The sequence below is a fragment of the Hyperolius riggenbachi genome, chromosome 3, assembly GCF_040937935.1.
Source record: "Hyperolius riggenbachi isolate aHypRig1 chromosome 3, aHypRig1.pri, whole genome shotgun sequence".
Lineage (NCBI taxonomy): Eukaryota > Metazoa > Chordata > Amphibia > Anura > Hyperoliidae > Hyperolius > Hyperolius riggenbachi.
In genome coordinates this window covers 7981387-7995076 of record NC_090648.1, presented here as the reverse complement: position 1 = coordinate 7995076, position 13690 = coordinate 7981387, and the positions used below count along the sequence as shown (strand labels likewise).

Sequence of the window (13690 nt, the reverse complement as noted above, 5' to 3'; positions counted from 1 at the left end):
GGTACATTCCCACACACAGCACTGAGGACAGCTCTGCAGCTGACTCAGCCTGGATACTGAGATTAGAATCCTACAGATCCCTCATATGTATAAATGGTACATTCCCACACACAGCACTGAGGATAGCTCTGCAGCTGGCTCAGCCTGGATACTGAGATTAGAGTCCTACAGACCCCCATATGTATAAATGGTACATTCCCACACACAGCACTGAGGATAGCTCTGCTGCTGACTCAGCCTGGATACTGAGATTAGAATCCTACAGACCCCCATACGTATAAATGGTACATTCCCACACACAGCACTGAGGATAGCTCTGCTGCTGACTCCGCCTGGATACTGAGATTAGAATCCTACAGACCCCCATATGTATAAATGGTACATTCCCACACACAGCTCTGAGGATAGCTCTGCTGCTGACTCAGCCTGGATACTGAGATTAGAATCCTACAGACCCCCATATGTATAAATGGCTTCATTCCCACACACAGCAATGAGGATAGCTCTGCTGGCAACTCAGCCGGGATACTGAGATTAGAATCCTACAGACCCCCATATGTATAAATGGTACATTCCCACACACAGCACTGAGGATCGCTCTGCTGCTGACTCCGCCTGGATACTGAGATTAGAATCCTACAGACCCCCATATGTATAAATGGTACATTCCCACACACAGCACTGAGGATAGCTCTGCAGCTGGCTCAGCCTGGATACTGAGATTAGAATCCTACAGACCCCCATATGTATAAATGGTACATTCCCACACACAGCACTGAGGATAGCTCTGCTGCTGACTCAGCCTGGATACTGAGATTAGAATCCTACAGATCCCCCATATGTATAAATGGTACATTCCCACACACAGCACTGAGGATAGCTTTGCTGCTGACTCAGCCTGGATACTGAGATTAGAATCCTACAGACCCCCATATGTATAAATGGTACATTCCCACACACAGCTCTGAGGATAGCTCTGCTGCTGACCCAGCCTGGATACTGAGATTAGAATCCTACAGATCCCCCATATGTATAAATGGTACATTCCCACACACAGCACTGAGGATAGCTCTGCTGCTGACTCAGCCTGGATACTGAGATTAGAATCCTACAGACCCCATATGTATAAATGGTACATTCCCACACACAGCTCTGAGGATAGCTCTGCAGCTGACTCAGCCTGGATACTGAGATTAGATTCCTACAGATCCCCATATGTATAAATGGTACATTCCCACACACAGCACTGAGGATAGCTCTGCTGCTGACTCAGCCTGGATACTGAGATTAGAATACTACAGACCCCCATATGTATAAATGGTACATTCCCACACACAGCACTGAGGATAGCTCCGCTGCTGACTCAGCCTGGATACTAAGATTAGAATCCTACAGACCCCCATATGTATAAATGGTACATTCCCACACACAGCATTGAGGATAGCTCTGCTGCTGACTCAGCCTGGATACTGAGATTAGAATCCTACAGATCCCCATATGTATAAATGGTACATTCCCACACACAGCACTGAGGATAGCTCTGCTGCTGGCTCCGCCTGGATACTGAGATTAGAATCCTACAGCCCCCCATATGTATAAATGGTACATTCCCACATACAGCTCTGAGGATAGCTCTGCTGCTGACTCAGCCTGGATACTGAGATTAGAATCCTACAGATCCCCATATGTATAAATGGTACATTCCCACACACAGCACTGAGGATAGCTCTGCTGCTGGCTCCGCCTGGATACTGAGATTAGAATCCTACAGCCCCCATATGTATAAATGGTACATTCCCACACACAGCTCTGAGTATAGCACTGCTGCTGACTCAGCCTGGATACTGAGATTAGAATCCTACAGATCCCCATATGTATAAATGGTACATTCCCACACACAGCACTGAGGATAGCTCTGCTGCTGACTCAGCCTGGATACTGAGATTAGATTCCTACAGACCCCCATATGTATAAATGGTACATTCCCACACACAGCACTGAGGATAGCTCTGCAGCTGATCTGCCTGGATACTGAGACTAGAATCCTACAGACCCCATATGTATAAATGGTACATTCCCACACAGCTCTGAGGATAGCTCTGCTGCTGACTCAGCCTGGATACTGAGATTAGAATCCTACAGACCCCCATATGTATAAATGGTACATTCCCACACAGCTCTGAGGATAGCACTGCTGCTGACTCAGCCTGGATACTGAGATTAGAATCCTACACACCCCCATATGTATAAATGGTACATTCCCACACACAGCACTGAGGATAGCTCTGCTGCTGACTCAGCCTGGATACTGAGATTAGAATCCTACACACCCCCATATGTATAAATGGTACATTCCCACACACAGCACTGAGGATAGCTCTGCAGCTGGCTCAGCCTGGATACTGAGATTAGAGATGAGCGTAATGACCTAATTACGATTTTGCGAAATTTCGCGTAATTAGTGTAATTACGATTATGGCCGTAAGTACATAATCGTAATGAAGAAGGATTTCGCGAAATTTCGCGTAAGCGTAATTTTCGCGTAATTTTCGCATTACAGTCGTATCATGCCGTAATTTCGCATTAAACGCTACCGTAATTTCGCATTAAACCGTAACGCTCCGTATAATATAAAAAAGCCGCCGACTTTAAGGGTTAATAGCAAAGCCCCCTTAAATGTTAAGAGCCTCAAATTTGGAGAATATATTAAGGAGATCAGGAGGAATAAGAGGAAAAATTTTTTTTTCAAAAAGACCTTATAGTTTTTGAGAAAATCGATGTTAAAGTTTCAAAGGAAAAATGTAAACATTTAAAAACCCGCCGACTTTAACGGTTAATAGCAAAGCCTGCTTAAAGTTTAGGAACACCAAATTCCCAGGGTATATTAAGGGGATCAGTGGGAATAAGAGGAAAAAAATTTTTTTCAAAAAGACCTTATAGTTTTTGAGAAAATCGATTTTTAAGTTTCAAGGGCGAAAATGTCTTTTAAATGTGGAAAATGTCAGGTTTTTTTGCACAGGTAACAATAGTGTATTATTTTCATAGATTCCCCCAAGTGGGAAGAGTTTTACTTACTTCGTTCTGAGTGTGGGAAATATAAAAAAAAAACGACGTAGGGTCCCCCCTCCCAGACCTCTTTAACCCCTTGTCCCCCATGCAGGCTGGGATAGCCAGAATGCGGAGCACCGGCCGCGTGGGGCTCCGCACCCTGACTATACCAGCCCGCATGGTCCATGGATTGGGGGGTCTCGGAAGGGGAGGGGCAGCCAAGCTTTCCCCTCCCCCTCCGAGCCCTTGTCCAATCCAAGGACAAGGGGCTCTTCTCCACCTCCGATGGGCGGTGGAGGTGGAGGCCGCGATTTCCTGGGGGGGAGGTTCATGGTGGAATCTGGGAGTCCCCTTTAAAAAGGGGTCCCCCAGATGCCCACCCCCCCTCCCAGGAGAAATGAGTATAGAGGTACTTGTACCCCATACCCATTTCCTTTAAGAGTTAAAGTAAATAAACACACAGACACTTAGAAAAAGTATTTTAATTGAACAAAAAACATAACCACGAAAAAAGTCCTTTAATATTCTTAATTAACCATTAATACTTACCTGTCCCTTTAAATAAATGATCCCTCGCAATATCCTCGGAAATGTTCTATCAGTTACAATGTAACAAAGTTATTACAATGTATCAACTTTGTTACATTGTAACTACGCCGCACCCGACGTCACTCACCGCCGCCGCCGCCACCGCGTCTGCGCTGCAGGACCCGACAGAGCTCTGAGCTATAGCTCAGAGCTCTCTAAGCATCTTTGTATTTGGGCTCCAAGGAGCCCCATTGGTCCTTAGCAGACCAATGGGGTTCCTTCTGATTTGAAGGAACCCCATTGGTCTGCTAAGGACCAATGGGGCTCCTTGGAGCCCAAATACAAAGATGCTTTAGAGAGCTCTGAGCTATATAGCTCAGAGCTCTGTCGGGTCCGTGCAGGACGCTAAGTCCCCGCCGGCTCCGCTGCCCTCCCCGCCTCTCCCACATGTCACCCACATGTCACCCACATGTGGGTGACATGTGGGTGACAGATGTGGGCGGGGTGGACAGCGGGAGCTGCGGGGACTTAGCGTCCTGCACGGACGCGTATGCGGCGGCTGAGCGGCGAGTGGCGTCGGGTGCGGCGTAGTTACAATGTAACAAAGTTGATACATTGTAATAACTTTGTTACATTGTAACTGATAGAACATTTCCGAGGATATTGCGAGGGATCATTTATTTAAAGGGACAGGTAAGTATTAATGGTTAATTAAGAATATTAAAGGACTTTTTTCGTGGTTATGTTTTTTGTTCAATTAAAATACTTTTTCTAAGTGTCTGTGTGTTTATTTACTTTAACTCTTAAAGGAAATGGGTATGGGGTACAAGTACCTCTATACTCATTTCTCCTGGGAGGGGGGGTGGGCATCTGGGGGACCCCTTTTTAAAGGGGACTCCCAGATTCCACCATGAACCTCCCCCCCAGGAAATCGCGGCCTCCACCTCCACCGCCCATCGGAGGTGGAGAAGAGCCCCTTGTCCTTGGATTGGACAAGGGCTCGGAGGGGGAGGGGAAAGCTTGGCTGCCCCTCCCCTTCCGAGACCCCCCAATCCATGGACCATGCGGGCTGGTATAGTCAGGGTGCGGAGCCCCACGCGGCCGGTGCTCCGCATTCTGGCTATCCCAGCCTGCATGGGGGACAAGGGGTTAAAGAGGTCTGGGAGGGGGGACCCCACGTCGTTTTTTTTTATATTTCCCACACTCAGAACGAAGTAAGTAAAACTCTTCCCACTTGGGGGAATCTATGAAAATAATACACTATTGTTACCTGTGCAAAAAAAACTGACATTTTCCACATTTAAAAGACATTTTCGCCCTTGAAACTTAAAAATCGATTTTCTCAAAAACTATAAGGTCTTTTTGAAAAAATTTTTTTTCCTCTTATTCCCACTGATCCCCTTAATATACCCTGGGAATTTGGTGTTCCTAAACTTTAAGCAGGCTTTGCTATTAACCGTTAAAGTCGGCGGGTTTTTAAATGTTTACATTTTTCCTTTGAAACTTTAACATCGATTTTCTCAAAAACTATAAGGTCTTTTTGAAAAAAAAATTTTTCCGCTTATTCCTCCTGATCTCCTTAATATATTCTCCAAATTTGAGGCTCTTAGCATTTAAGGGGGCTTTGCTATTAACCCTTAAAGTCGGCGGCTTTTTTATATTATACGGAGCGTTACGGTTTAACGCGAAATTAAGGTAGCGTTTAATGCGAAATTACGGCATGAACGAAACGCGAAATTTCGCGTTGAAAATTACGCTTACGGTATTTTCAATTACGATTTTAATGGCAATTTCGCTACGCTAATTTCGCATCGTAATCGCAAATTTCGCATGCGTAATTATAGTAATGCGAAATTACGAAAATTTCAGCTCAACTCTAACTGAGATTAGAATCCTACAGATCCCCATATGTATAAATGGTACATTCCCACACACAGCACTGAGGATAGCTCTGCTGCTGACTCAGCCAGGATACTGAGATTAGATTCCTACAGACCCCATATGTATAAATGGTACATTCCCACCCACAGCACTGAGGATAGCTCTGCTGCTGACTCAGCCTGGATACTGAGATTAGATTCCTACAGATCCCCATATGTATAAATGGTTACATTCCAAACACACAGCTCTGAGGATAGCTCTGCTGCTGACTCCACCTGGATACTGAGATTAGAATCCTACAGATCCCCATATGTATAAATGGTACATTCTCACACACAGCACTGAGGATAGCTCTGCAGCTGACTCAGCCTGGATACTGAGATTAGAATCCTACAGATCCCCATATGTATAAATGGTACATTCCCACACACAGCACTGAGGATAGCTCTGGGCTTCTGTATATGACCACACACAGAGCACACACTGGTCCTGGGATTATTAGTGGTCAGAGTCTGTAGAGCACACCAGGGAGTGGCCACCTCTAATGACTTATCGCAGGAGAACTCCGCTGAAGACCTCTCTCCTCTCTCCCAGGTGTTCCAGAGACGCGCTGATGGCTCGGTGGACTTTTACCGGAGCTGGGAAGACTACAAAAGAGGGTTCGGCAGCCAGATGAGTGAGTTCTGGTTGGGTAATGACAATATTCACCAGATCACAGCCACAGGTAAACCCTAAATAACGGTCAGCTTATTATATGGTCAGATTTGCTTTATTTCCATTGGTACTTCATGCAGTATTCTTCTTTTAGGTTCCTATCAGCTGCGGGTGGATCTGGAGGATTTTGACCAAAACAAGACCTATGCCACATATAGCGGGTTTAAGCTGGGAGACAAGAGAGATCTTTACCGTCTGTGCTTCAGCAAATACACAGGAGGCACCGCAGGTAGATTGTTCTGGTTATATATATCATATGGGCCATCAATTAAGGGGGCACTACAGCAAAAAACTGTAAAATGTAAAATATGTGCAAACATATACAAATAAGAAGTACATTTTTTTCCACAGTAAAAGGAGCCATCAATTACTTTTCTCCTATGTTGCTGTCACTTACAGTAGGTAGTAGAAATCTGACAGAAGTGACAGGTTTTGGACTAGTCCAACTCTTTATAGGGGATTCTCAGGGATATATTTATTTTCAAAAGCACTTAGTAAATGGCAGTTGCTCTGCCCAACAGCCCAAAAAACTGTGTAGGGAACAGGGAAGCTCCCAACATCATTGTTTAAATCCTTTTTCAGGAATATCTTTATAAAGAATAAAAGCCTTGCTGAGAATCCCCTATGAAGAGATGGACTAGTCCAAAACCTGTCACTTCTATCAGATTTCTACTACCTACTGTAAGTGACAGCAACATAGGAGAAAAGTAATTTATGGCTCATTTTACTCTGGAAAAAATGTACTTCTTAATTGTCTATGTTTGCACATATTTTAACCACTTCACCACTGAGGAGTTTTACCCCTTGAACACCAGAGCAATTTTCACCTTTCAGCGCTCCTTCCATTCATTCGTCTATAACTTTATTATTACTTATCGCAATGAAATGAACTATATCTTGTTTTGTCCGCCACCAATTAGGCTTTCTTTAGGTGGGACATTATGCCAAGAATTATTTTATTCTAAATGTGTTTTAATGGGAAAATAGGAAAAAATGTGGGAAAAAAATATTATTTTTCAGTTTTCGGCCATTATAGTTTTTAAATAATGCATGCTACTGTAATTAAAACCCATGAAATGTATTTGCCCATTTGTCCTGGTTATAAAACCATTTAAATTATGTCCCTATCACAATGTTTGGTGCCAATATTTTATTTGGAAATAAAGGTGCATTTTTTTCAGTTTTGCATCCATCCCTAATTACAAGCCCGTAGTTTATAAAGTAATAGTGTTATACCCTCTTGACATAAATATTTAAAAAGTTCAGTCCCTAAGGTAACTATTTATGTTTTTTTTTATTTTTATTATTATTAGAAAAAAAAATGGGGAGTGTGGGAGGTAATGAGTTGATTTATTGTGTAAAACTTATGTGTTTCTATATGTAAAATGCTTTAGGGTGTAGTTTTACTATTTGGCCACAAGATGGCCACAGTGTGTTTGTTTACATGCATCCGGAACGACGCTTACAGGAAGCAGTAAGAGGCTGGGAAGATCACAATGATCGCGCTGTTTCTAATAGAAGCAGCGGATCATTACGGGGGCTTAGATCAGGGACGGGAATGGATTTTCCCGTTCATTGATCTCTGGGCGAGCGGGTGGCAGCGTGCATGAGCGGTGGGAGCGCGCGCGCGAGCGGCGGGAGCGTGGATAGCGGCGGTAGCGCGGAAGGTACGGATTTCTCCGTCCCTGGTTTTTTAGGGGGGAAAAAAGGGACAGAGAAATTCGTACCGCGGGGGGTAAAGTGGTTACATTTTACAGTTTTTCGCTGTATTGCCCCTTTAAGGATGCAAAATGGAAAAAAAATGCACCTTTATTTACAAATAAAATATTGCTGCCATGCATTGTACAGGGACATACTTTAAATGTTGTAATAACCGGGACAAATGGGCAAATAAAATGTGTGGCTTTTATCCATAGTAGCACGTTTTATTTTAAAACTATAATGTCTGAAAACTGAGAAATAATTATTTTTTTTTTAATTTTTTCTTATTATGCACATTAAAATGCATTTAGAATAAAATAATCCTTAGCAAAAACTAAAAGTACCACCCAAAGAAAGCCTAATTGGTGGCAAAAAAACAAGGTATAGATCGTTTTGTTGTGATAAGTAGTGAGAGTTATTGGCGAATGAATGGGAGGAGAAGTGAAAGGCAAAAATTGCTCTGGTCCATAAAGGTTGTTTTATGCAGGAAAAGCTGCCATATGTATGTGGTATATTTCATAATAAGTTTGAATGTTCTCTGTAAAGTTGGGATACTTCTTTAAACTATTGCTCTGGGACTGACAGTATATGGAAGGCCAGAAAGTAAAACACTTTTTTGTTTTCATTACAATTATTATTATTATTATTATTTACTTTACTTTAGACATTCAGACTTGTCACTGAAATGCCAAGGTTATGGATACGCGTCTTGTGAGAAGACTGAAAATAGACAGTTAAAAGTATAAAAGTAAAAAATGTCAGATGCAAGAACATAATACATGCACATAATTATTTATAAACCCTTTCATCAAATATACTGTATACTAATTTATACTTTTGAAAAATATTTAAATGCTAGAGTCTGTAAGTAAAAGCTTGAAACACATGTTTAGAGTCTGGTAGAACAGACATTGTTTATAATTTCAACTAAGACAATATAAGGCAAAGCACAGATTGGAATCCAAAACAATAAGGGTTTCTCCTATTATTTAATAGTAATGAAATATTGACACCTGTGGAAATGATTAAATAATGCATATATTTATAAACAAGACAAATATATACAATATGGTTTTAAAATATTGAGGTATAATATGTAAGTATATCTTATATGAGTAATTGTTTTAAGAAAAATTATTTCATCAGCTTGATATTTATGTAAATAAGTAAATTGGTTGCAGCCATTTATACTTCAATAAGCCAAGATGGCCAATGATATTTGGAAAAAGAGACAGACACAATTCAAACTCATTAGTAGAGAGAAATAATACCAGAAGTTAGTCCAGCTGAGTGGATCCGGTCCCAGCTTCACCGGATCCGGATGGCTCTGTCTGCAGCCCGGTTCACATAGTGAAAACAAATCTGATCAATGATTGATCGGATCCGTTTTCACTCAGCAATACATACCTAATCTTCCGTGGTACAGAAGGGAAGGTCCGCACTTGTCAGATAGAAGTAACCTTTATTAAGGACATATCCAGATTAAAACTCGGCAGGCATCATAGCTGACATGTTTCGGACTCAAGCGTCCTTAATCATAGCTCATACACAAATGGCAGTTTGAACATATAAGTAGGGATGTCCATGCATGATACCCGCCCCAAGACCATCCCGATTAGGGAGTGGTCACATATCAAGGGGGGTGTATCTGCAGGATACCATTTCCCGCCCACACATACAGATCAGAACATCAATACAACATTCAACATTAAAAATGTATATATAGAAAAATATGTATGTACAAACTAAAAGCCAGGAGCATGTGACCTAAAAAGTTCCCAAAAGGGGAAGAAGCAACCAGTAACAGCAAAAACAGACCGAGAGGCAGACCAACAGGGGGGAGCAAGACCAATGGCCTATTAACCATATATCTGGTGGTCAAACGGCAAAGTTCTTTTAAGTAATAGTAGCCAAATCCCATCTTGCATTTAAGCCATGTGGGACCCTAGTGTTTAACTTAAAAATCCACTCTGCTTCCTTTCTCAATAGTCTCTTATAGAGATCCCCTCCCCTTTTAGATGGTACTACTCTCTCAATCCCACAAAAGGAAAATCTGGTCATGTTCCCTCCATGAATCTCACGAAAATGTTTGGCGACATTGGTGATATGTGTAGTGTGCCATTCTGCCCCCAAATAATGTTCTGCCACCCTCTGCCTCAAAGGCCTTGTAGTACACCCCACATATTGCAGTGAACACATTCCACAAGAAATAAGATACACCACATATCTAGTTCCGCAGTTAATAAACTGTGAAATGGGGAAACTCTGGCCACTAGAGGCAGAGACGGCAGTTTTAGATTTTGCATGGACATGGCAATATTTGCAGGTCGCCAAACCACACCTATAGGAGCCAACCGTGGGCAACCACATTTTACCTGAGACCCCCGTGTTGAACAAGCTAGGGGACAAAACTTGTCCCAAGGTTGGAGCACGTCTACTTGCATATCTAACTCCATCATTAAGGATATTGGATAGACCCGTGTCAGCTCAAAGCATTGGGAGATATTTTGCGATAATCCCATTCACATGTTTGTACTCGCTTGAATACGTGGTGACAAAGGTGGGTTTCTGGGGTTTAGGATTCTGTGGTACCCGAGGATTAACCAAGTCCGTTCTGGATTTCTTGGCTACTCTATCCCTTCCCCTCTTAATACACCACCCTGGATACCCTCTAGTCCTGAGATGGAGTTCAGCTGTATTCAACTCATGTTCCATACGGTCGACATCAGAGCAGTTACGTTTCACCCTCGTGAACTCGCCCACAGGAATACCACGAATGGTATGTATAGGGTGGCAGCTATCAGCTCTTAGAACTGTGTTGCCACTACATGGTTTCCTGTAGGTGGTAGTCAGGATGCTACCCCGCTCAGTGTCCCCTCTCAATTCCAAATCTAAGTATGGAGGTTCAAATCATTTGAATTGAAGTACTCCATTAGGTCTCCAACCGGCTCCACATAACCCTTCCAAATGACCAGCAGATCGTCGATGTACCTCCCGTACCACACAATGTCCTCCATGCGACGACAGGCACCCCCAAAGACATAGCGCTCCTCCCACCATCCCATATAAAGATTGGCTAGGGATGGGGAAAACTTTGCGCCCATAGAGGAAAAACCTGCCGTCAAACATGAAGTAATTGTGGGTCAGGAGGTACTCAACAGCCATTAATATAAAGGTGCAAAGATCCACAGAGTAGTCAGAGTAACGGGTGAGGTGGAAATTGAGGGCCTGGAGGGCTAATGCATGGGGAATGCATGAGTACAATGACCTCACATCTATGGTTACCCATGTGAACCCCTTTTGCCACTGGAAATTGTCCAGACTGGCCAAAAGGTGCTTGGTGTCCTTAATGTACCCTGGCAACCATCGAACAAGGGGCTGCAAGAGAGAATCCACCCAACAACCCAATCGTTCCCCCAAGGACCCAATACCCGCCACTATGGGCCTACCCTCAGGGGGGTGGCCTGGTTTGTGGATCTTGGGTAATCTTCCGTGGCAGCCAGCGGTAGAGGCTTCCTCTTCTTCCGCTGTAACTACACAGCATGTCATGTGACTAGTCACATGACGCGTCATGTAGTCACATGATGCGGAAAGGATGGAAGCCTCTACCACCGGCTGCTACAGAAGATTAGGTATGTATAAACCCTCCCTCACCCACCTGCCTGGCTGCTGCACCCTTCCCTTACCCTCCTGTCACTCAGGTTCACCCTCCAGTTGCTCAGGTTCACCCTCCTGTCGCTCAGGTTCGCGTCGGCCCATGCCCCCATCCCCCGTTGGAACGGTCCGTTTCTTTAATAGTGTTCCGTTTTACATTGCCCCAATGCTGCTGCATTTTTTTGTCCGGATCCGTCCGCTAAGCCGGAAAATTAGGGCCTGCAGCAAATTTTAGGTCCGGGGATCAGAACGTAGGGAACGTATCTGGACCAACGGAGGCATGTGAATGGATCCATAGGTTAACATTGGTTCCTTCCACATCCATTCCGTTTGTACAGCATACGTTCCAATTCTGATCCAGAAAAAAATGCTAATGTGAACCGGGCCTTACACATGAAAGATAGATAGAATGAAGATTGTTTAATATTTTAATATCCTAATGTCTTGGTCAATTTAATTAATTAAACGGGTCCGACGCAGACAAGAAGTCTACCAGCATCAAAGTGCTAATTAGTGGGCATCAAATCATTCCAAAAGACATCAAATAGACCTGATAAGCAAATGCCAGTATGTGTAAATATACTAAACTATGTAAATTCCAACTGATAAATTAAATAAGATTATGAGTTATGACTATGAATAAATAAGAATATGAATAAAACAAATAAAGTGTCAGAAATTCAACATAAAAAAAAAATTGACAAAGGGAAATTTCAGCCAATCAGGACCAGATATTAAGGGACATTCCAAATGGCAGCCAAATAAAATGCATTGGGTATAAAAATAGATAGTTTGAGAGCTATTCAGACACATCCAGACTAGATCTTTTCTGAAAGACACCTACTCAGCTACAAGCCAGAAGCTACCTTCCCACACGTGGTTCTAGATGCTGAAGATATTACAGAGAAGGTATGCTTAATGTTCTGTTGATTTAGTGTACATTTCATAATATAAGACACACTTTTCTTTCCCAAAATTTGGGGGGAGGGGCGGGGGGTTGGGTGCCACTTACAGTATATTCCAAAGGTACGGTATTGTGGCCACAAGACTATACTTACTGGATCCTGCTGCTGCACTCCTCTCCTCCTTCAACTCGCTCTAGTTAGCTGAGGGTGCCGTCATTTAGAATGAAGCTCTTCAGGATCCAAGCTGCCACGCTACTCTTAACCAAAGTCTTCGTCTCTAGACTGTAGCCTTCCGGTGTACACACGCTGCTGCCATCCTCCCTGTTTACAGCAACCTTCTCTGTACTTCCTGGTTACATTACCCCTACTATGTGACCTCACCTGCAGCGCATGGGTGCCTCATGTCATGCCACAGGTCACCAGGGATGCCAGTCCAATCTTGAAGAGTATTCTCCATTCTACTGGTAGCCAGTGCAGTGAGCGAGGGATCGGTGTAATGTGACAGTGGCGAGGCTGGTTTGTTAGCAATCTGGCAGCAGCATTCTGCACTAATTGCAGGCGACGCAGGTCCTTTTTGGGGAGGCCAGCATAAAGGGCATTGCAGTAGTCCAGCTGTGATGTGATGAAGATGTGTACTAGGGTTGGAAGATCCTCTGGGGGAATCAGATGTTTAATCTTTGCAATGTTCTTCAGATGAAAGTAGGAAGATTTAACTACAGATGAAATTTGGTTTCTGAAACTCAATTCCCCATCGATTAGTACGCCAAGGCTGCGCACAAGGTTGGAGCTGTTTATGTCTGAATTCCCAATCCTGATTGGTGTTGCTTTAGGATAGAGCTGTTTTGATGGCGAGTGCTGGCTTTGGACAAACAGGACCTCAGTTTTGTCAGCATTCAGTATCAACCAGTTATCATTCATCCATGCCTGTAGCTCAGCTAAGCAAGAGTTTATTTTTGGAGTAGGGTCTGTTCCACCAGGTTTGAAGGACAGGTATAGCTGTGTGTCATTGGCGTAGCAGTGGTACGTTAGGCCATGACGTTGGATAAGTGTACCGAGAACATGTAGATTGCAAACAGCAGAGGGGATAGGATTGATCCTTGTGGCACTCCGAATTGTAGAGGTGCAGGTTTTGACATTATAGGACCTAGGGTTACTCTCTGTGTTCTGTCAGTCATGAATGATCTGAACCACTGGAGGACTGATCCACTGATGCCACAGTACTCCTGCAGTCTGTTAAGCAGGATTTCGTGGTCAACTGT

The 13690-nt window shown here is 43.4% G+C and overlaps 1 protein-coding gene across 2 annotated transcripts in view; it reads left to right on the top strand.

The window, feature by feature from the left end:
• Window positions 1-13690, top strand: part of LOC137560844 (ficolin-1-A-like) — a 63926-nt gene that overhangs the window by 43875 nt on the left and 6361 nt on the right. For both annotated transcript variants that reach the window (XM_068271988.1, XM_068271987.1), the window contains 2 exons: window positions 6052-6181; window positions 6266-6400. In XM_068271988.1, the coding sequence (XP_068128089.1) occupies window positions 6052-6181; window positions 6266-6400 (265 nt within the window). The remainder of the gene's footprint in view (window positions 1-6051; window positions 6182-6265; window positions 6401-13690) is intronic.